Source organism: Aquarana catesbeiana, linkage group LG01, assembly GCF_042186555.1.
Source record: "Aquarana catesbeiana isolate 2022-GZ linkage group LG01, ASM4218655v1, whole genome shotgun sequence".
Taxonomy (NCBI): Eukaryota; Metazoa; Chordata; class Amphibia; order Anura; family Ranidae; genus Aquarana; species Aquarana catesbeiana.
This window is the reverse complement of record NC_133324.1, coordinates 654,748,800-654,770,999: the sequence shown is the minus strand read 5'-3', so window position 1 is coordinate 654,770,999 and position 22,200 is coordinate 654,748,800. Positions and strand designations below refer to the sequence as shown.

The 22,200-nt window shown below is 42.0% G+C and overlaps 1 protein-coding gene across 2 annotated transcripts in view; it reads left to right on the top strand.

Annotated features, from left to right (window-relative positions):
• Positions 1-22,200, top strand: part of PPP3CA (protein phosphatase 3 catalytic subunit alpha) — a 374,245-nt gene that overhangs the window by 297,740 nt on the left and 54,305 nt on the right. For both annotated transcript variants that reach the window (XM_073601573.1, XM_073601581.1), the window contains exons 7-8: positions 10,443-10,520; positions 12,593-12,687. In XM_073601573.1, coding sequence (XP_073457674.1) covers positions 10,443-10,520; positions 12,593-12,687 — 173 coding nt within the window. The remainder of the gene's footprint in view (positions 1-10,442; positions 10,521-12,592; positions 12,688-22,200) is intronic.

Here is a 22,200-nt window from a genome sequence, read left to right as displayed (position 1 = left end):
GCAGAAACGGGCCACCCAGCAACCAGACAAGGAAAACTGGGTTAGCTGGTCACGGGAAGATCACAAGCAATAGACTAGTGCTTGATGAATGCATGAGATGGTTTCCTTTCTTTTTTTTTTTTTTTTTTTTTTTAATTGTGAATTTCTTGATAATTTCTAGATAACCTTTTAGGCAGTAAAAAAAAAAAAAGTCTACTTTAGAGATGCATTTTATGCATGCGTACTGGTTTCCTAAACCCTTCGTACCCCTATCTTGGCACCAAGCTCTATCCATAGGTCTTCCTCTGTTAATGCTGCAAAATGTAGTAAAAGCCAAACATCTGTGAATGCACCTAAACTCCGATTAGGCATTCTACATCCAGGGCCGATCACTCGCATTTGATCGCTGCATGAGCAATTACAAGCAAGAGGCTGCGAAACTCGGCAGCCTCCCATTGCTTTTAGTGGGGCTGCCCCCTGCAGCTAATGGGGGTTCCTGCATCTAATCAGAGCGTGGGTCCATTTGCTGGTGTGAATGCACCCTTAATTTCAATGTCTCCTCAGTTAAGCCCCTGTTCACACCATAGCAACTTGTCATGCGATTTGACCTTGTCTGCAATGGCACTGTTCAAATCGGTGCAAAGCCAACTTTGCGGTGCCACATCAATTTGAAAAAGTAGATCTTGTACTACGTTTGGTGATTTCAGGTGCGACTTGGATAGACGTCTCTGCATGAAGCCACACAGATGCCTTCCAATTCGCACCTGAAGTCGCATTGACATGGCTTTGAAATTGCCTAATTTCAGGTGAAGTTGCACGATTTCAAAGCCGCATTCAGTGTGAACGAGGGCTTAAACCTGATTACATAGCTGAGGTTTGTAGTTCTTTAAAATAAAGGCAGAATTTGAAGTTTGTATATGTGTTGTGTAATTGGGCGCAGTAGCACTAACAATTATGTAATCGTATAAAATATTCTGATGGTTATTATTATTGCTACTACAATACTACAGTTTTTATTATTTTTTACTGGCTAATAGACCATCTTTTTCAGCTGTTTATGACAAGAGTCCTCAGGTCCCAAACAGTCTTATTTCTACTTTAAATTTACTTTCCTTTTACAGAGAACATCAATTTGTCCATATCAGAAGGAGGCATATGTGTTGGTGCTGCTAGTCGCTTCAAGCTCATTTTGAGTTTCTACTATCAATCTTTAATGTTGGATTCACACCTGCATGGAGATAATGCACAAATTGCATTGTTGTCCCACAACTGACCTGCATTTTAGTGCACCACAATGTACATGTGAACCATCTATGGTTTGTAGCGCACCTGTTTCTTGCATTGTCAGCCCATTCAAAATGAATGGGCTTTCTGACCTTAACTATGTTCATGTACAACATAACGCATGTTTACATGTGAGCGGTAGTGCACCACAGCCACGTGAATCCAGTCTTCTTGTAATTGGGTAAATATTCACATTTAATACTGAGAACGCATGCTTAGATTAGGTCTCAGATGTCATCTACGAGAACATAAAAATGTACCAACAGCTGTTGTAGTGTGAGGGTCTACCTAATTCATTCTAATTCTGATGGATTATCAAAGTGGACCTTCCATACCAGCTTCTCCCCACCTAAAGAAATAAGCTGCAAACAATTTTTTTTTACAATAAAGATTTCATTAAAAATAACACGAAAAAAACAACCCGCCTCGGCCCCAGTTTCCAGACGGTGTGGATGTTGTCACCACTACTCACTGTTTCAACCTAGCCACCTGAAATCCTGCAAGAATTGATTCCTGCAAAGGGCTGGGACACATTCTTTTCAGTCCCCAGCTATTCCAGGAGTCAGCGGTAAGGCATGACAAAGTCAACCGTGCCTTCCACCTGGGACCAAGATGAGTATTTTTACTTTTAATGCTTTTGTTACTGGTAAATGTTTGGATGGCATGGGGCTGCCAGGGAAATTGACCTTTTCAATTTGGAAGGGCTGCTTTATACTAGGCCTTCTGACTGCATAGTTAGTACTTTTTTTGTTGGTTTGTCAGAAATAAAGATTTATGCTTAACCCTGTAAAGCAGCTTTATCAATAATCTGTACTGCCTCGTATGGGGAAACCATCTTTCATCAGGCTTACCTCGGATGTAAAGCATGTTTTTTGGTTCTGAAGATAACATATGCATGTCTTGTAAAAGGCTGTAGCAGCCTAGCCTGTAATTTATACACGCTTAGTGGAAAACATGTTAGGTAATACTGCCCTCTAGCTAAAAAATGGAACTTTGTGAATTTAACATCAGTATTGCACAAAGTTGTAACTTCAGAAAAAAACACATTTTTTTTTGAAGGTGGCTTTTTTTAGTATTGTATATTTGTAGGTCATAATTGTTAAAGTTAAAAAAAAATTACTGAGAGTTCAACAATTTCCATTTTCAGTGTTACATTCTATATGCTTCAATTGGGAAAGGATTGTTCCATTTTCTACAGTAAAAATGGTTCAGTATTTAATAACATAACATTTTCAGAATGATGAGCGTTATCCAAGCTTTGTTGGTGTTATTATTGTTTGCTTATATATATGCTGCGGTTGCTATCAGCCAGGAAATTTTGACCTGGCTAGTAATTAAAACCTTCCTTTCTTCTAGACCAGCCTTTCTCATCCTTTTCAACACAGAACAACGCTTGAAATAACTTCCAGTTTCAGGGAACCCTGCTAAAAATGTACTATATCTACAACTCATGATACATTAGTGTGATGATCAGTGGAAAGAATGTTCCTTACACTGATCATTGGGAAGGATCACCCCCTTGCAGATAGCTAAAAAGAACAATATTGTCGGTGGGAACTTATCTGAGAGGCAGAAATCGCTCAAGGAACCCCTAGCATCCTCTCGAGGAACCCTAGGGTTCCATACAAGTCTGGTTGAGAAACTCTGGTCTAGACCAATTGAATAGGGGTGGCTATTGTAATGGTGCCAATCCTGATTTGTAGACCCCACTGAAATGTTAAGTAGTAGTTTTATACATTTATGGTCCTAGGGCGACAATGCTGCTCCTCCATAAATGTATGCCATCCATCTCAGTTTCATGGGGTTTGTCCCCAGGAAAATGAGCATCCCTGGTAACGTACCTGGGAACCAGACAATGTAGAGTAAACTTTGCAGTGCACAGACTCCAAACCTAACAGTAGTGTGTGAGTGTCAGTGCAAACCAGCAGTGGTGGAGCCACGTGCACATGCACAGTTGCCAGACTAACGTGCAGTGCAGCTATTGACGTGGCATGTGTGCACTACATGATTAATTCTACGCTGCCAGGTTCCTAGGAGAAAACATCAGGTCTACCAGCAGTTGTCTTTCTGCTTGACCGGGAAGGAGGACGTGGTGGACTTTCAATAGGAGGAAACCAGGCACAACCAGTGAGCCGACACCAAGCCAAGGGACGAGGTCTTGCATATTTTAAATATACTGTAGCTGTACCTATTTACTTGCAGCATGTTCATTATTTGTTCCTAACCTGACCAATGCATTTATCCTGACTTATCCTACTCCCTCTGCATTATTTACTCATTGTGATGTGTTAGTGTGGGGATCAAAGGGTTAAAGCAGGCAGTGAGGAGGTGATGCAACACCTTCTAACCACCTGTCAAATGCTCACAAAAGAGCAATCTGAACACAGATCACTTTTTAGAGACCATATCTAGTGGGAACAAGCTCCTACTTCTGAACTTCTGAATTGACTCCAGCCTCCTCTGCCTTACTTACTCCTGATTGATCTCTGCACTCTTCGTTGCTTACTCCTGACCCCTGCACTCTCTAGGTTACTTACTCCTCACCCCTGCTTTCTCCGCAATACTTACTCCTGACCCTTCGCTCTCTACGTTACATACTCCTCACCACTGCTTTTTCTGCGATACTTACTCCTGACCCCTTCAGTCTCTCGGTTACTTACTCCTCACTTCTGCTTTCTCTGCAATACTTACTCTTGATACCTACTCTCTTGGTGTTACTTACTCCTGAACCCTACTGTCTCTGTTACTTACTCCTAAACCAAGGCAGCATAGGCTCAGGTTATATTCACCAATATTCAACTCCTCCCACTATCAACATAAATTGGCCACACTCATAATTTGCCACAGCTTGCTACCTTCTTCCTCTGCTCGTGGTGCCCAAGGCATTTGGTCTGTAAAAGTCTGTGACAAATTATTTCAGGGCATGTTACAAATGGGGGCATGATTTTATGGGTGTGGCTGCAAATAGGCAGATGATTTTGCAGGTGTGGGTTAAAAGTGGACATTGTCATCCTATGACAGAAAATATGCAACTAGCAGGATCACCAGGTAAAAAAATGAGGGTAAGCAATATTAGGTTTTTGTTCTTAGGTTTAGATATGCTATAAAAGAAAAAAAAGAAAGAACCAGCCTCCCAGTCATGAGTGAGGAAATAATCACCTGTTCTATTCACATCTAGGGAGGCAATTATTCTAATGACTTTTTCCCAAATAAATAAAATTGCAGTGTGGTTTAAGGAGATCAGTTTGTCTACCAAGCAATTAAAAATCTGTTGTTTGTAAGGTTACATAAGTATTAGTTTGACTGTTTTCTAGATAATAATCTGCTAGAGCCAATAAAAACGGCATGTGAGTTCAGTTCTGTGCTATCCAAGTCACCTGCTGTTCTAACACTACATGATAAGAATTTAACGAACTTGGCAGTGATGAAGTAAAAAGGTCCATTGTAAACAGTTATGTTTAAAATTCTATTTGAATTTGCATTGAAAGCTTTAATACATGTCTTTATGTGAAAGCTTTTATATATTCCTCTGTAAGCTCTCTGCCAACACTTTGATCTGCTTATTATACAAGAGATTTCAACTTGAACGGAATGAAGTTTAAAGAACTGTACTAAGCACAGTATTATCTAAACTAGATACTTAGCAAGATCAAATTCAATTGATAAAAAAACTCTACAAATGCCCTCTAGCAAAACTTGAAAATTAAACCTTGAGATGCACACAGGTAGACATAGCCTACCATGCTCAGGGCATCAGCCTGTCATTCAAGCATTGCTGCGTTACACTAGTCTACCTTACTCCCTGGAAATTCCTGCTATAGATGCAGGAGAGAAATTCCCAAGCACAACCTCAACAGACTCAAGTTGGCTCCCACCAATGAAATTATAACCTGCTTTGAAAGTCTTAGATGTAATTATGGTAAAAAAGGAAAACTCTGGCTAATGCTTTACACAGTGCATTAATAAAGTAATCAGACCCTCTTCACTTTTCTATTTTGTTATGTTGCAGTTGTGCACTACAGTTTTCTTTTTTTTTTTTCTCATTAATCTTCACTCAGCAATGTCTGAAATTAAGAAGAAAAAACTGAAATCTCGCATTGGCATAAGTATTCAGACCCTTTGCAACAACACTTGAAATTTAGCTCAGGTGCCTCTTATTTCTCTTGATCATTGCTGAGATGTTTCTACACCTTGATTGGAGTCCACCTGTGGTAAATGTAATTGATTGGACATGATCTGGAAAGGCACACGTCTCTCTATAAAAGGCCTTGCAGCTGACAATGCATACTGTATCAGATCAAAAGCCATGAGGTCAAATGAACTGCCTGCAGAGCTCAGAGACAGGATTATTGCAAGGCACAAATGTGGGGAAGGCTACAAAAAAAAATCTGCTGCACTGAAAGTTCCCAAGAGCACAGTGGCCTCCATAGTATATTTGTCACAACCAGGTCTCTTCCAAGAGCTGGTCGCCGGGCCAAACTGAGCAAATGGGAAGAAGAGACTTGGTAAGAAAGATGGCCAAGAATCCGATGGTCATTCTAGTGCCAGAGATCCTGTGTGGAGATGGGACAATGTTCCAGAAGGACAACCATCACTATAGCCCTTCCACCAACCTGGGCTTTATGGCAGGGTGGCTAGACGGAAGCCACTCCTCAGTGCAAAACACATGAAGACCCGCTGGGAGTTTGCAAAAGCTTATTGCCCTTGAGGATAATTTGTATTGCGAATATCTATAGGAGGGGGTTTCCATCATCCCTGCTAAGTTAAATTTTTTTATGTTTTATTTTCAGTTTGATGTGTACTATGTGTTTAGTCACAAAGCACAGAGACTTGTATTGTGGAAATATTCAAGTTTATTGAGAATACCATACATTAGAGCAGGCATGTCCAAAGTCCGGTCTGCGATCTGGTTTCAAATGGCCCACCTGGTAATTTGGACATGTATATCTTTTGTGGCCCACAATGAATCCCTGAGTGCCGGGGGCCACATAAGATATAAATGCTGGCTGCCTTGGAGGGGGACAGGGTGGGGGCGGGACGAGTGCCGTACACACAGGAGAATTTCCCGTTTACACGGCAGCCTCTGTAATACTAAGTCCCGTCTCCTGCGCTGCCATTGGACGACTGTTCTGTCCATCATAGGAGGCAGACTTTATATTAAAGAGGCCGCCGAGAAAAAATATTCTCCTGTATGTAATCTATTGGCGCTCATCCCACCCCCCTCCCTGTCCCCTCCAAGGCTGCAGATGGGCATCAATAGGGCTGCACCGATGGCAATGGTGAGTCTGCCTTCATGGCAATGGGGGGTGCTGCATTCATGGCAATGGGGGGGGGGGTGCTGCATTCATGACAATGGGGGGTGCTGCATTCATGACAATGGGGGGTGCTGCATTCATGACAATGGGGGGTGCTGCATTCATGGCAATGGGGGGTGCTGCATTCATGGCAATGGGGGGTGCTGCATTCATGGCAATGGGGGGTGCTGCATTTATGGCAATGGGGGGTGCTGCATTTATGGCAATGGGGGTGCTGCAGTCATGGTAATGGTGGTGCTGCGTTCATGGCAATGGGAGTGCTGCATTCATGATACTTGTGAGGCACTTGTGAGGCTGCAGATGGGCACAACCCTTTGCTTCAGTTCTTTTTATTTTTTTTTATTTAAGTTTTTTTCCTGAAACGTCCCTCTTAAAGTGAAGGTGCGTGTTATATGCCAATAAATACGGTATATCCAAATAACACAACTGAGCTCATCTCTTCACCACACACAGCCAGGAAAGAATGTCAGGAAAAATGGTCGGCCCTCACGCATGTTCACTTCATCAAATCTGGCCCTCTTTGAAAAAAGTTTGGAAACCCTGGTATTTAGAGGGTTCCACCTTTTTTGTTAAGTTATTGATTAGTAAAGTAGAGCTGCACTTTTTTTTTTTGGTTTGGGAGCACATACCAGTGCTTAGCATCAAGCAGTAGTTCATTGTAAATAGTAGTGTGGTGAGTACCTATTATACTTTAGTCCTAAAAAAACAAATAAGTCTTCTTGAACCTGGAAAGATTCACTATGGCACAAGCTGTTCCCTAATACCTCCCTGTGGTTACAGCTTGAAATAATGAAAGGGTGCTAGGTTAAAGATTGCAAGTAAGTGACTCATTGATAACAAAGTAGGTAAATGGTTAATTTGATGTAATTATTCATATTAACAGAAAAAAATTATATTCTGCGTAGTAATTACACCAAAGTTATTTTATATCGTTTTATTCATACTCTCTCATGTTGGGGAAAAAAATACCAAGTTAATGTATTTTAGGAAATTCCCACTATAACATGAAGTTTTTTGGACAATGAGGTCAATTCAAGTACAATAAAATAGTTGCCCACTTGTTCGTGGTCCCATGAAATAGTTTTTTTTCTACACTTTTCCTAGAAATTATTAATTTCTAATTTTGTATTGAGTGGAGAAGAGGAAGAATCTCTTTGCAGGTTTTTTGCTATGCCTACATTTACAAGATACACTCTCGCTTGTCCTGGTAAATATTTTGCCAGGAAAAAACTGATGTCTAAAATTTTAGAATAGTCACAGGACCAATAATATAGCTCCAAATAGGAGGAAAAAAAGTGTGTGTGTGTAGGGGGGGGGGGGGGGGGGATTGCGGTGTCAGTGAAATCAATCAATTAAAGTGCAACATATCCGTCAGTATGAAAAGTGAAAAACAATGTGCCATCCAAATCCTGGTTTCACAAACCGTGGAGAGGAGGCACGCAAGTATTGGGCTTACCAGACTTTTAACCTCTCAAATAGAGGCAGCCAGCACCTGTATACAGGGCTTTTTTTTCAGGGGGAACTTGGTGGAACTCAGTTCCACCACCTCTAGCTCAGACCCTTTAGCGCCTGCTTACCACAATCACTTGTAAACACAGAAGTCTGGTTTCTGGGTTTACAAGTGACAACTCTGCACTCTGTGTGTAAGCCCCATTAACTCTGAACTCTGTATGCAATGCAATCCTGATATTTAATGCCCCTTTATGACCCTTCTACTGTTTCTGAAATATGACCATACCCACTATTTGATGTGAATTGGAGGGTGTGTGTGGGGGGGAGGGGTTTTGGGGGGTCGTGGTTGAGTTCCAGCACCTATTGTTTGAGAAAAAAAGCCCTGCCTGTATATATATCATAATCCCTGGGGTGGATCGATCTCTTTGTGACTAATATACAATACAGCCTGATCCACAGCATTGCCAACACAGCAGACAATTTCAAAGGTGGGTCAGCACAATATGTAGTGACTAAGTCCATTGGAACCAGTGGGTGGTTATGAACTAGAATAACCAAATACTGCAACGGGAGCAAATGATAAATGGATTGGAGAACTGTGGTAGTGAGATATAATAAAATGTATTAGTTGTCCAGAGCCCTTTGAGAGGAAGAATAGGATCTCCTCTCCTTCTGTTGACGCTGCCATTGTTACCATTTTTGCCATTATTAGTACAATTGGGAAACCAGAAGTAGTAGCTGCAAGGGGCCAGTCTGTCATAGTATCATAGTAATTTGAGGTAGCACAAACATACATTGAAAGTTTGGGAGGTCTCCAAGGGCGTGGGGAAAAAAAAGTTGTTTTACCCATCATGGTGAATTGGCTGAAAAGGGAACCCTCATCTGTATTTGATGTCTTTAACTTGAAGAACTTGTGTGAGGGATTTAGGAGAATGTCTAATGGTCAGGATTTTGTGAGACAAGGAGGAGCATGACTGGAGTTTCATAAAAGAGGATGGTATCTTAGGTGCTAGCTGCACACATGATTTCTTCTTTGACCCTGTAATAGTGAATTCTGAAAATAACGTCTCTGACAAATGCAGGATATAGGTTCATGGGGCCAAGGGCTCTGTGCATACAATCAATTTCAATGTGTGAATCTTTGGGCTTCAGGAGAAGATGATGAAATATGACTTTAATAGCAGGGCTATGTATTTGGTTTCAGAAGATTCTGGAACACCCCGAATTGTAAAATTGTTGCAACAATTTCTATTTTGACATCATCCTGTTGATACATTATTTGTTGTGTGAGAACACTGTGGTTGTTTAGGGCCTCATGTGATTTCAGAGTTCTGGCAAGACTATCAGCTGTTTGTTCAATATCTTCCATTCTCATGCCCAAATTCTGCTTCACTTAATTAATCTCTTGCCTGTATGTGTTTTCTATGCACCTTACATACTATTCAAAGCCCATCTTGGTAGGTAATGCTTTTATATGTGTCACCAAGTCCCATCCATCTCTTGAGTTTGTGAATAGCTTCTTGGGCGAGTGGAGAGTCTGGCTGATCTCATGGACCCTTGGAGCTCACCTCTGTATCTGCATTGTTCTCTGTAGGGGGAGTAGAAGAAGCTGGCATCTTAGGAGGCTGATTGTTTTTAGTAGCAGTGGAGGAGTGGGTGGATAAATCTTTTATATCTCATGGTGGTGTCTATCCCCCATCACAATGCTTCTCTTCTCTCAGTTGCTGCTTGCTCATTGTGCAGATTGAGCGTGTCTGGTCAGGCTGGGACCTTCTAGAGCAGGGGTGTCAAACTGACGGCCCTCCAGCTGTTGCGGAACTACAAGTCCCATCATGCCTTTGCCTGTGGGAATCATGCTTGTAACTGTCAGCCTTTGCAATGCCTCATGGGACTTGTAGTTTTCTGCAACAGCTGGAGGGCCGCCAGTTTGACACCTGTGTTCTAGAGAGACCAAAGGGACCAGGAGCTGCTACACAAGTCTAACTTCTCAATGCACCAAGCCACACCCCCAGACCCAAGGCTTTTAAATGGGAGTTACTGAGTCTGCACCAGTGAATGTTTGTGAAAATCACATTCTCTTCTTAAGAAGTAGAACCTTGTCTGTGGAAATGTTATAGTCAGTGTGCATGATCAGGTGGACTGATGTGGGGGAAAAAATGTTTGAAACTTCAAAAAAATTTCTTGAATTGGATTAGTTATTCATAGGGATGGTGATGATACTGCAAGTGATAAACCAGCATATAATGTATTTAGCAAAATTCACTTTCTTGGTTCAAATTAAATCACTTACAGTAAATGTTGGATTGATTTCACATTTTTCTAAATAACAAAAACTGCTGATGTTAATTAAGATGGCATTTAGAAAAATTAGAATGCGCCATCCTAATAACTCTGTTTGTTTTCTTTTAAAAGCTATCCAGCTGTCTGTGAATTCCTTCAGCACAATAACTTGTTATCTATACTTCGAGCTCATGAAGCCCAAGATGCTGGGTAAGATTTTTTTTTCTTCTAGAAACTTGCCACCATGTTTGGCTATAGCTTGTTTCTTTTACCTTCTGCCTCTGATCAGTAATAGACTAAGGGGTTGATTTACTAAAGGCAAATCCACTTTGCACTACAAGTGCACTTGGAAGTGCAGTCGCTTTAGATCTGAGGGGAAGATCTGAAATGAGGGGAAGCTCTGCTGATTGTATCATCCAATCGCGTACAAGCAAAAATGATGTTTATTTTCCTTGCAAGTTCCCCTCAGATCAAAGTGTATTTGCCTTTAGTAAATAAACCCCCCGGACTACTAAATTTCTTCTCCATATTGTCTACTGACTAGGCTATAGAATCACAAAAGGAAGAAAACTACACTTCATGCAATCAACCCAGCTCTAAATATCTAGAGCTGACGGTAAACCCATTAACTGAATTCTAATATAGACTCTTACACGTGCCAAAATGAAGATACACAACCCAAAAAATAATTAGTGTGCGATTTGCTAAACAACTTAATGTGATCTGACCTGAAGCAATAGAAGACCTAGAACACTGAGCAGACATAGTGATATTAGCCGAACCTTTAACGCAAGAAGGATATTATCAGGATAAAAAAATTGAATAATAAAAATAACAAATTGGGTAATAAAAGTGCTCTCAAAGCATAATGAAATATACAGTAGGTGCTGTCAAATCATAGTTAAATATAATCTGTAGTGGCACTAGAGTTAAATTCTGATGCTAAAGGCAGTCCATTGCAGCTAGGAGACCAGCGCAGAGGAGCGAATAGCGTAGTATGTAAAAGCAAGCATAATTTTATTAAAAAATATCCTTGGTTTGACATACCTTTATCAGCCAACCAGAGGTCGATGAAAGGAAAAACTTTGCAGAATTGTGTCCCTGCATGACACTAGCTACCACTGTTATGTCACTCCTGTGGGCGGGAGTTCCTTCATTTTTACAGTGGCTCCTTCTGCCATCATGGGTGCTCACCAATCCCCCTGGCCAGGGTTGAGCTTTACTAAGGACTTTAACTGCCTGCAGAACTGTTCTGCATTGTGCCCTCTTTCCAGCCCCTCTTGAGTGCTTTTTACCTTATCTTGTTTAATACAGTTATCCTTGCTTTGACATACTACACTATTGGCTCCTCTGCACGGGTCTCTTTTCCTTTTGTCTATAGAATAACAAAGGGCTATTTAGAAAATCAGTTAGGTGCTTTAGATAATTGTTTTTCACAAATGTCTAAATTTTTTTGGTAGCAGTACCAGTGGTACAGTAATTAGGTTTTGTGCATTGCTATTGGCCAGTACTGAGTTGGCAATAGAATGGTGGAGGAATGGGGTTCAGAGGCCTCTTTGGCATAATCAGAGACTCGTCATACAGTGAACTGGCTTCAAATAGACATGTAATTGAAGGTGTTGCAATGTGCTTCTACTTCCGCGGTTTTGTTACCACCAGGAAAGGTGCCCTTGTACTAGTCTCAGCTATTTATACTTTGGGTCCCTAAAGGATGGCAAGGAGGGAAGGAACTGTATTGTCTGACCATATAATGATTTTTACAGGTAGATTAATGTTTTTGGGTAAAATAAATGTATATTCAATTCACCTTTATCAAATTTCTGTGAAATTGATACCAATTCAGAACTTTCCAATAGACCGCTGCACATATATATGCTGACATGTAATCTGCTGAGAATAGAACTAAGAGATTGGCTAATGCTGCTCAGTCGCTGGCCAGTCAACAGCTGATTGCAAGGAGATGACCACGTTTTATTGACTTCAGAAGACATGCCAGGTCACCAGTCTGGTTGTATTCTCTGTTAGGTTTTTGTAAGGACTTGATGCATGAAAATACAAATTCTTTAGCGGGTAAAACAGCTCTCATATACATATTGCAATTGTGTTTTTTTTTTTCTTTTTTTTTTGTTTGCCTGGATTATAGCTTTAACATATAAATGAGTAAAATCTTTTTTTAAAGGTAGAATATTTCATATATTTTTTAGGAGAGAGTCTTCTCTAGAAGATTCCTTAGATGAAAATGTTAAAAATATAATAATTATATCTAGTTATCATTTTCACAGGTATCGTATGTATAGAAAAAGCCAAACAACAGGCTTCCCCTCCCTAATTACAATATTTTCAGCACCAAATTATCTAGATGTATACAATAATAAAGGTAAGACTTGCGTTTGTTTTTCTGGCTCCTAATCTTGGTATGTGCCAAGAAGCGCATGTGAAGATACCTGTTGATGGAACCCTTTTCTTTTATTGTGTGTTTTTTTGCAGTTTAGGTCAATGCGTTGTGTTATTGGGCATGTAATGTTGCAGTAAATCTTCTGCCATCATTAGGTCATTAATTGGAGACCCTGAAATGTGTATTTTATTTAAAGTGGTTGTAAAGGCAGAAGATTTTTTTTATCTTCGTGCATCAAGATAATAAGCCTTCTGTGTGCAGCAGCCCCCCAATACCTGAGCCCCATCTCTATCCAGCGATGTCCACGAGTGCCTTGGTCGTCTGGGACTCTCCCTCCTCATTGACTGAGGCACCGCAGCGACGCCATTTACTCCCACTGCTGTCAATCAAACTCAGCCAATCAGGAAAGAGAGGGAGCGGGGCTGGGTCACGGCCCCATGTCTGAATGGACACAGGGAGTTGCAGCTGGGCTTGGGTGCCCCCATAGCAAGCTGCTTGCTGTGGGAACACTCAACAGGAGGGAAGATGCCTTACAAAAGCCGTCAGCTTTACCTGTTAACTCCTAGCCAGGTATGAGTGTGTGGTTTCCATGCTCACAGATGTTCAATGCTCCAGATGCTCATTAAGTGCCAAGTGCAGGGAGACTGTAACATAGAAAGATCCTCCTCTTGTGTAGTAAATTTAGTTAAAAACTTACAGCTTCTTAAAAACACTGAGATGCACTGTTCAGTATATAGTTGTGCGGTAGTGACATCACCTCGGTGTGGCCAAATAAAACGGGTGGAGATTGGTACCTGGAAGACAACTGGCCGCAGATGACAGTGGCCGGCGGGGCACTCCAGCACACCGCAGTGTTGGAGTGAAGGTAAGTATAGTTCCACTTTAAGCATGCTATACAAGCCCAAATAAATGAGGATGGATGGCATCTAAGCCATTCTGCTATTTTTATCATATCCAGAGTACCAGGACGAACAAAAGGTTTATATCAAATTGTTGCTCTGCTATTTTCAAAGTACCTTGGGTAACTCCACTTTCATGGGGAAAAAAAATAGCATATAAAATTGCTTCACATGTCAGATTTTAATGGCTTGTTATTAAAATGTTCCTTTTCATTTTCAATACGTAATTTTCTGTAAAATGCAATGTGGCAACCTGGAGGCGTTCTGTATATAAATGGTGTACAGAACACCCCCCAGAAATATAATTTCCTGCTTGTATAATTGGCTTACTGATTTTCCCAGAATTGCACTAAAATACAAAGTCAGATTTTGGGCATCCCCTGCAACAAAAATGTCATTTTTGGTGAACTCCTGCCAAAGGGAAATCATATCTAAAGAGATGCAGACCCTGCCACCAAATTAGAACCCTGTAAGTGCAGCAACTGATTGATGATTATAAAGTCACCCCCATTCACATCCACCTTGCAAATGGACACAGGCAAACTATATTGATGCTATTTCTTCAGAACAACAAAAGGTAGGAATCTGCAATAAAGTTTGTTAAAATCCCTGTACATAGATCAGCCAGAGGGGAATGTTTATTTTCTAAACAAAAGTGGAGTTACTCTTTAAAGCTTATCCCTGTAGAGTTATGAATAAATAGGAGAAGAATGTGAAACCTACTGAGGGAGAGCTATGGAAAGGTATTTTGGACTCGGCTATACAAACCTCATTTTATATGACTATGTGATGGACTCAATCTTATATTGTATTGAGATCCCACTATACACCCTTAAAACTGTTTAATATGGGTAAGCTAGACCAGTGGTTCTCAACCTCAGTCCTCGAGTACCCCCAAAGGGCCATGTTTTACTTTGCACAGCTACTTTCAATCAGTATCATTGACATTGTATTGATAAGAGATATTTTATCTAAAGGAAGTTTCCAAAACATGGCCAGTTGGGGGGTACTTGAGGACTAAGTTTGAGAACCACTGAGCTAGACTACCATAGTATCTGGTGAATTTTAGTTCTTAATGTGGAATTCCAGTCAAATTCAAAGTAAGCCTAACCCTACCCCCACTCCTATTCTAAGACGATCCTAACTACCCTGTGAAAGAAAAAATGCTTATACTTCCCCATTCTGAAGTCACTCAAGTGTTGTCATGTGATCTCTCCAGCGATGGCGTCTGTGTAGAAGAGAAATCGCTGACAACAGCAGCACAATCTGGGCAAAGAGGTCACCCATAGGCTTACTATGGGGCATCCGTCGCCTGTCCCTTCTCTTCACTGAAGCCGGCACTGGGACCCAATCATGACTGGACCAGAGCAACTTCAGAATAGGTAAGTATATGGGGGTGGAAGTAGGTTTAGGCTTGGTTAGAATTTGGCTGGAATTACACTTTAATTGTGTACTAATTGATAATAAAATCACATTTATAGTTGAACTCCAGGTGCAAAAACTTTATACAAATACTTAATAGCCTTACGGGCTATAAATGCACTTTGTGTGCACCTAATGCCTTTGAAAACCCAGTTGCACTGACATCACCAAACTGTACATAGCCAGTGCAGAGAACAGGGCTGAGGGTGGGATAGAGCATGTCCTCCCACTACAGACTGCCTGCATAAAACTACAGGGGACAGATACAAGGCCAGTCACCCTGACCATTGGGAGAGTGCAGCAGGAATTGTCCTTTATTACAGGAACTTCTTGCACAGAGGCAAAGAGCAAAAGTTGTTCCATGGCAGATTACTGCAAGTCTGGAAGAAAAACACAATGGACAACAAGATTTAAATAAGAATACACATGCCTCTTGTATGTAGACAATATTAATTTAGTCTGAGATTCAACGTTACATATAATCTTAAATAGTACCATGTCTGTGTTTCCACAGAACTGCTTAGCTGCCCATTATTTATTTTATGGAAAGATTCAGTTAATTACAATTGAAGTGGATTTCTGACCTTTATTGTCAGCATACTGCATCTGCCTGAAAACTGTCCTAAGTAGTTTATTTCTTGACATTCATTAATGGGATTAACATAACCATTAGCGCAAGCATGTTTATTTAATTAAGAAATTGCTCAATTTAAATGAAAATAGTTCTTAAGCTGTAACATAAATTTATTTCACTTTTGGCACAGACCTGGCATTTTGACATTTGAAGAATTTTCCTTTTGCTATCCCCTTTTGTTCACATTTCTTTTAAACTCCTGCATTTCCAAGTTGACACAGCAAGGCAGTTAAACGGGAAGGGTTAGACAACATATAGAGTAATTTGTTTACATTTTGACATGATTTTGTTATTTTCTTTTGTGGTTCCATTATAAATTCTCATATTTGGAGCTTATCAACATCTATTAGTCTTTCGCAAGTGAAAAGTAGGGTTTTGCTTCTACCTGTGTTTGCAGTTCTGGGTCCTTCACAAAGGATGCAAAGACTTTCCCACTACACCTGCTGTTTCAACTCCTTTCTGAAACTCTTACAAGCTATTTGCTCCCCTCTCCCACACTTATCAACATTGGTTCCCATTTGGGGTGGATTTTGTACAAAAGTGGTACACTCCAGTGTGGATCTGGCAGTGCCCCACCTTAACAAAGCGACTACTACAGTGGTGGAGGATGCACCTGTAACAACCAGTAAGTTATTATAAGCACTCTCTAGAACTCTGTTCTCACCTGTGGGCCGTGTCTTCAACTCATGTTGGCCATGACTTTACTGTGCCAAATCATAGTTGAGTGTTTACAATCCCTTAAATATAATCCTACCACTGCTGTGGTTGATCCCTTGATTATGGAATGCATTGAACAAAAGGCTGTAGCTTTAAACATCAGTTGTTACAGTTCTTATTTCTGAGAAGGGCTCCTGTCAGTGCACATGCATAGGGCACTTTAACTAAAGTGCTGGACTGCGGAACCCTTATCCAAGAAGAATTTGATCCGCATGAAGTTTTAAGGGCTCTTGATACCATTTTAAAGGAGACTAGTGGAAGAAAGAGTACCCACTTCCTCAGCAGAGAAAACAGAAGGAACAGATTACAAAGCCTTCTCCCACTTTATCTGTCAAGAAACTTCTCCTTCGCTTCTGGGGTTCAGTTTCTACTGAATACTCAGACAAACCGTCCTCTGCACTTTCCAGAGTGGAGGTTGTTTGTTAACCTTTGTAGATACTTGAACAGCTTGCATCTCAGACACTTGGATAACTCCGACTCAAACCCAGGGCTATAAACTGGAGTTTTACTTCCTATTCTCCCTTGGACTCTCACCTCCAACCTTCCTGTGTCATCACACAGATTAGCAGATCTCCGTTAGGCTCTCTCTGGTCATCTGGATGAAGTTGTCATTACCCCAGTTCCTGTGACAGAATGGTTTCAAGGATTTTAATTAAACCTATTCACTGTCCCCAAACCCAAAGGTAGCATCCGCTCAACCTGGATCTCAAAGCTTCAAATGACTTCATGTGAGCTTGGAAACTCTGCATGGAATCCACTAGGCCTGTCATCACTCTCTTTTACCAGGGAGACTTTCTGGCTGTGGTTGCCAGGGATGCGTACTTACATTCCCCCTTTTTTCCAGCCTGTCAGTTTCCTTATATTTTTGTAGGGCCCCTACACTACTAGTTTATTGTCCTGCCCTTTGGCCTTATGTCTGCACTGTGTTCACCAAAGTGCTGGGCCCAGTATTAGTCCCACTGTGCTCTTGTATCATCCCTATGAATGGAATGAATGAGTGTTTTGGTCCTCATTGTAGCCTCCTTCAAAGCATTTCCGTTTGCTTATTTTCACTTTGTCATTCTGTCATCTGGGACAAGTTAAACAATTTCCTGGACAGACCAATTTCATGTGTCACTAAGGACCAGATAGTCTCCAGACTGGTGGCTCTGGAATCAAGGAAGTTCATCCTTCTCATCTTCTGGTAAATCTTCACAATGGATCTCAGCCTGTCTGGCTGGGAAGGAGTTCTATGCCCCCTGTTAAAATGCTAAACCACCAGGCATCCACCTCTACGCTTTTGTATATATGAGTTAGGTGGATACCTGGTGTTTTGCCTCCATTTATACAGGAGAAGGAGTCCTGCTTAATGAACCTAATAAACTTGGCATGACTTTATGTGCCTCAGAATTACCAAACCCTCGCTAATATGTACATCCTAAAGAGGAACTTCACTCCCCCCATACAGTTTTGTTTTTCTTTTCTTTACCTTATTACCATATCCACTGGGTTGTCCTAAAAAAAAATAGCTTGCATGCCCGCAAATCCAGCATTGCCATTCTTTGATCCTTTGATCAAAAGTGTCTGCTATTTGAGTGAATTTTGCAGTGATTTAGATTCAATAATGTGTTTTGACCTTATCCCTTGCACAGAGATTTCTCCAGATTCTCAGAATCTTTTTATGATATTATGTACTGTAGATGATATTTAAATAACTTTGCAATTTAACATTGAGGAACATAAGTCTGAAATTGTTCGACAATTTTTAGATGTAGCTTTTCACAAATTGGTGAATCTCTGCCCATTTTAGTTTGGAGACACTCTGACTCTCTAAGATTCTCTTTTGATGCCTAATCAGATTACTGACCTGTTGCCAATTAACCTAACAAGTTGCAAAATGCTCTTCCAGCTTTTTCTTGTTAATACCACTTTCAAGCATAAGAAAAGGCAGCGTTCCAGGTGGTGCGCATCCAATATTAGTATGCAATGGTGATATAAAAGTGACTGCTTCCTTTCTGGCATTATCAGGAGCTGACTGTCTCTTCCTGGTTCAGACAGCTGGCCCCCTGATGATGTGCCACCAGATCCACCCTCCTCTGGCCACTGTGTTGAATCTGATGTTTCCTGGGATATGTGATGTGTGTATCCCTTGAGGCTTCAGGAGCAGAGGAGACATTTTCTCTTAGGTGATATGTTAAGTGAGGTGAAGTATAACAAAAAAGCACAGCTTTTTAGATTGTGGAGGGTAGGGGGGGATTGCAGGGATGAAGTGTGTTTTGTATGAGTGAAAAGTATGCTTTAACTTTCACAAGGAGTGTTAGGCTTGAGCCTCCTGTATTCCTTTTTGAAAGTGCATTAGGTGGGGGATGGTGGGCTGTAGGTCCATTATCTTGACTAAGCTAGATTGGCATATTAGAGCACCCTGGCCAGAAAACTCCAGGGCTCCTGGTGTGCTTTGGTCTGCTGCTAAATCATATCATGTAAGTAGTTGACAATATTTATTGTCTTGACAGATTCACTTGAAAATCAAAGAGCTCAGGTACTGCAAGAGTTAGGCTTTTAAACAAATGCTAAGACTCTCTTCATAAACTAAAGGTTTATTTAACTGATTTAGGAAAATTCCCAATTTTGTCTGCATCAACACCTGCCTTTTAAATATTGCATTGAAATATAACCATATTCTGTCTAGGAAGTATTTCATTGTAATGTCTTGACTTATGTTAATGCAGTAAACAATAAATCAAGGATACTATCTGAAAAGGAGACCACAGTTAATAGGAGCTTGGAGATGTATTGAAGCCCATTTATATTTTCACACTATAATCAGGATCATCTGCTGCTTGTAGAGCCAAAGTAAATATGGCCAGTCATGGTTTTACATTTAAACTGTTGTCTTAACTGGTGAATCAAGCAAAATGTTGAGAAACTATGATTCAATACAATTGACTGTGGCAATTTTAAGTAAGGATTGTTCAGTATTTTCATTTTTCATCACACACTCTCAGCAAGCTGCGTCATCCCCCTTTTTGCACAGGTCTTGCTACAGAAGATGACCTGAAGCTCAATTGCACAACGTGTTGATAGCACAATGTTTTCTTTCTCGAACATCACGGGACACAGAGCCACAGTAATTACTGATGGGTTATATAGGTATCACTGGTGATTGGACACTGGCACACCCTATCAGGAAGTTCAACCCCCTATATAATCCCTCCCCCTTGCAGGGATACCTCAGTTTTTACGCCAGTGTCTTAGGTGATGGACGTGTAAAAATGTCCTGTGCTGAGCTCCAAAGGGAATATCCTAAGATCCTATACTGGGGCAAGCCAGGCGAACCGGATCCATTCAAAGTGTCTTTTCATGGCCGAATTGAATGGTACCCAGGCCTCGTGTCCGAAGAAACAAGGTTTTACCCGTAATGCTTCTCTTTTTAGAGAGCTGGACCCCGCAGATCAGAAAATGGCTTTAAACTTCCTAATTTCTGGCTGGGTGCTTTACGGTCCCAGAACTGTTGGATCCCCCTACTGATGGGGGCCCCAGTCCTTGACGTTTTTTTCAAACGGAGCCCACCTTGAGAGGTGAAGATTGGGTCTGTGTAAACAGCACCCTGCGGCTGGATAAGGTAAGAGGAAATTCCACAGAATTTTTGAGTTCTAGTGGCTTTTCTCCTTTAAGGTAAATGCATGCTATGCCTATTGTGACCACCGGGGGCTGCCAAGAGCACAAACCTGCACATGCTGACTCTGTCTCAGGTGTTGTAATCGCTGATTATGTCCCAGCGTCTCAAGCAGGCTGCAAACAGGTAAGGTGGAAGGGGGGATTTCTCATGTTTGAATGTTCCCCCCCAGGCTAGAGAGGGGCCACAGGGGTCTAGAAAGTGGTTATACCACCCGGGCTCTGCAGCCTAATGGCCACCATCTCTGAAGATAGCCATTCAGGCAGATCTTGTTACCAGCCTCCCTCCTGCACCCCCCCCCCATCCCCAGCCTTTCTCCAGAAGCATGACAGGAGAGTCGGCAGTGCGGGAAGCGCTCGTTTTTTTCAAAACTCGAGGGGGGGGCGGTAGAGGAGGGGGCGGGACGTCAGCACAGAGTGCTTAGACTCCCACTCAGGCCAGCTGCAGGCTATTAAAGGCACTCTGTACAGGTGCACTCAGCCTTCTGAGAGACACAGAGCTGACGGTCGCATGTAAGGTGGGACACAGGCATTCTCCTAGGCAGCATTTACTGAAGTAACACCAGACTGAGCATTGGGTAGCAAGGCTTTTAGCCAGACTACATCGCTCAGCGGGCAGTGTTCATTTGTATACCTCACACCTTGTTGCTTTGCACTATGGGTAGAAGAGGTTCAAGCACCCCAGGAACCAGAGACACTAGGGGATCTCGTTCAGGTTCTGAGGGCCCCCTGTCGGCAGCATCCTCCCCCCCTAAAGATGGGCCAGGGACGGCTAGCCGGGGAGAGCCATCGGGGTCAGGGGCTACACCTGCCTCTGGCACTTCAGCCCCTGTACATATTACACAAGAGGTTTTTTCCTCAACCATTAATGGTCTAGAGGAAAGATTAATGGCCGTGATTACGTCTTCACTCAGTGGAAGAAAACGCACTAGGCTTTCCTCTGTTCCCCAAGACCCTCAGACAGAGGAGCTCTGGGATAAAGGAGATGAATCCCTTTCAGAGGATCGGGATGGGACGGATGATTCCTCTTCGGGGGAATCAGGTGGAGAGGGACCCTCTGCGACTTCCCAAGAGGAGAAAGTCTTAGTGCAGATCCTCACTGGATTGGTCCGCTCCACATTTAAGTTGCCCATACCTGAAACTGCTAAGGAATCCTCTTCTGCTTTGGGGTCACTGAAACCTTTCCAAGCAGCACATGCTTTTCCTGTTCATACTTTACTTGAAAAGCTCATTTATTCTGAGTGGGATCACCCAGACAAACGTTTTTTTTTCCGCCGAGAAAGTTTTCAACACTTTATCCAATGGAAGAAAAGTTTATTAAAATGTGGGGAATACCGGCTATTGATGCCGCCATTTCCTCCGTAAATAATAGCCTGACTTGTCCTGTAGACAATGCTCAGATGCTCAGGGATCCTGTAGATAAGAGGATGGAATCCCTATTGAAGGATGTTTTCTCCTTAGCAGGATCAGTGGCCCAACCTGCAGTAGCAGCGATTGGAGTCTGTCAATACTTAAGAGACCATGTTAAGCAGGTCATCAAAGTATTACCTGAACAGCAGGCCCAGGGGTTGGCTAACCTTCCAGCGGCCTTATGCTTTGTGGTTGACGCCATTAGAGATTCTATCGTGCAAACCTCCCGTCTTTCACTGGGGTTGGCGCATATACGTAGAATCCTATGGTTGAAAAATTGGTCAGCCAAAGCACCATGTAAGAAGCTACTGGCTGGGTTTCCATTTCGTGGTACAAGGTTGTTTGGAGAGGACTTGGATAACTATATCAAGAGAATCTCTTGTGGGAAAAGCACTCTCTTACCCGTCAAGAAGAAGAGTAAGCGTCCCTCTTTCAAACGGACTCTTTCCCCAGCGCCGGGGGCTTCAGCCTCCAGGCAGTCTCGACGGCCGCCTCCATCGGGGTCCAGAGACAAGAGTCAACCCCAGGGACAAAAGAAGTCCTGGGGAAAGAAGCCTACTAGGCAAAACACTAAGACCTCTGCATGAGGGGGCGCCCCCGCTCACTCGAGTGGGGGGAAGACTGCGACAGTTCTCAGAGCTCCGGCAGGAGGACTTCCAGGACAGATGGGTAATCTCCACGGTAACCTTAGGGTACAAGCTGGAGTTTCAGGAATTCCCTTCTCCTCGGTTCCTCAGATCAAATGTTCCCAGAGACCCA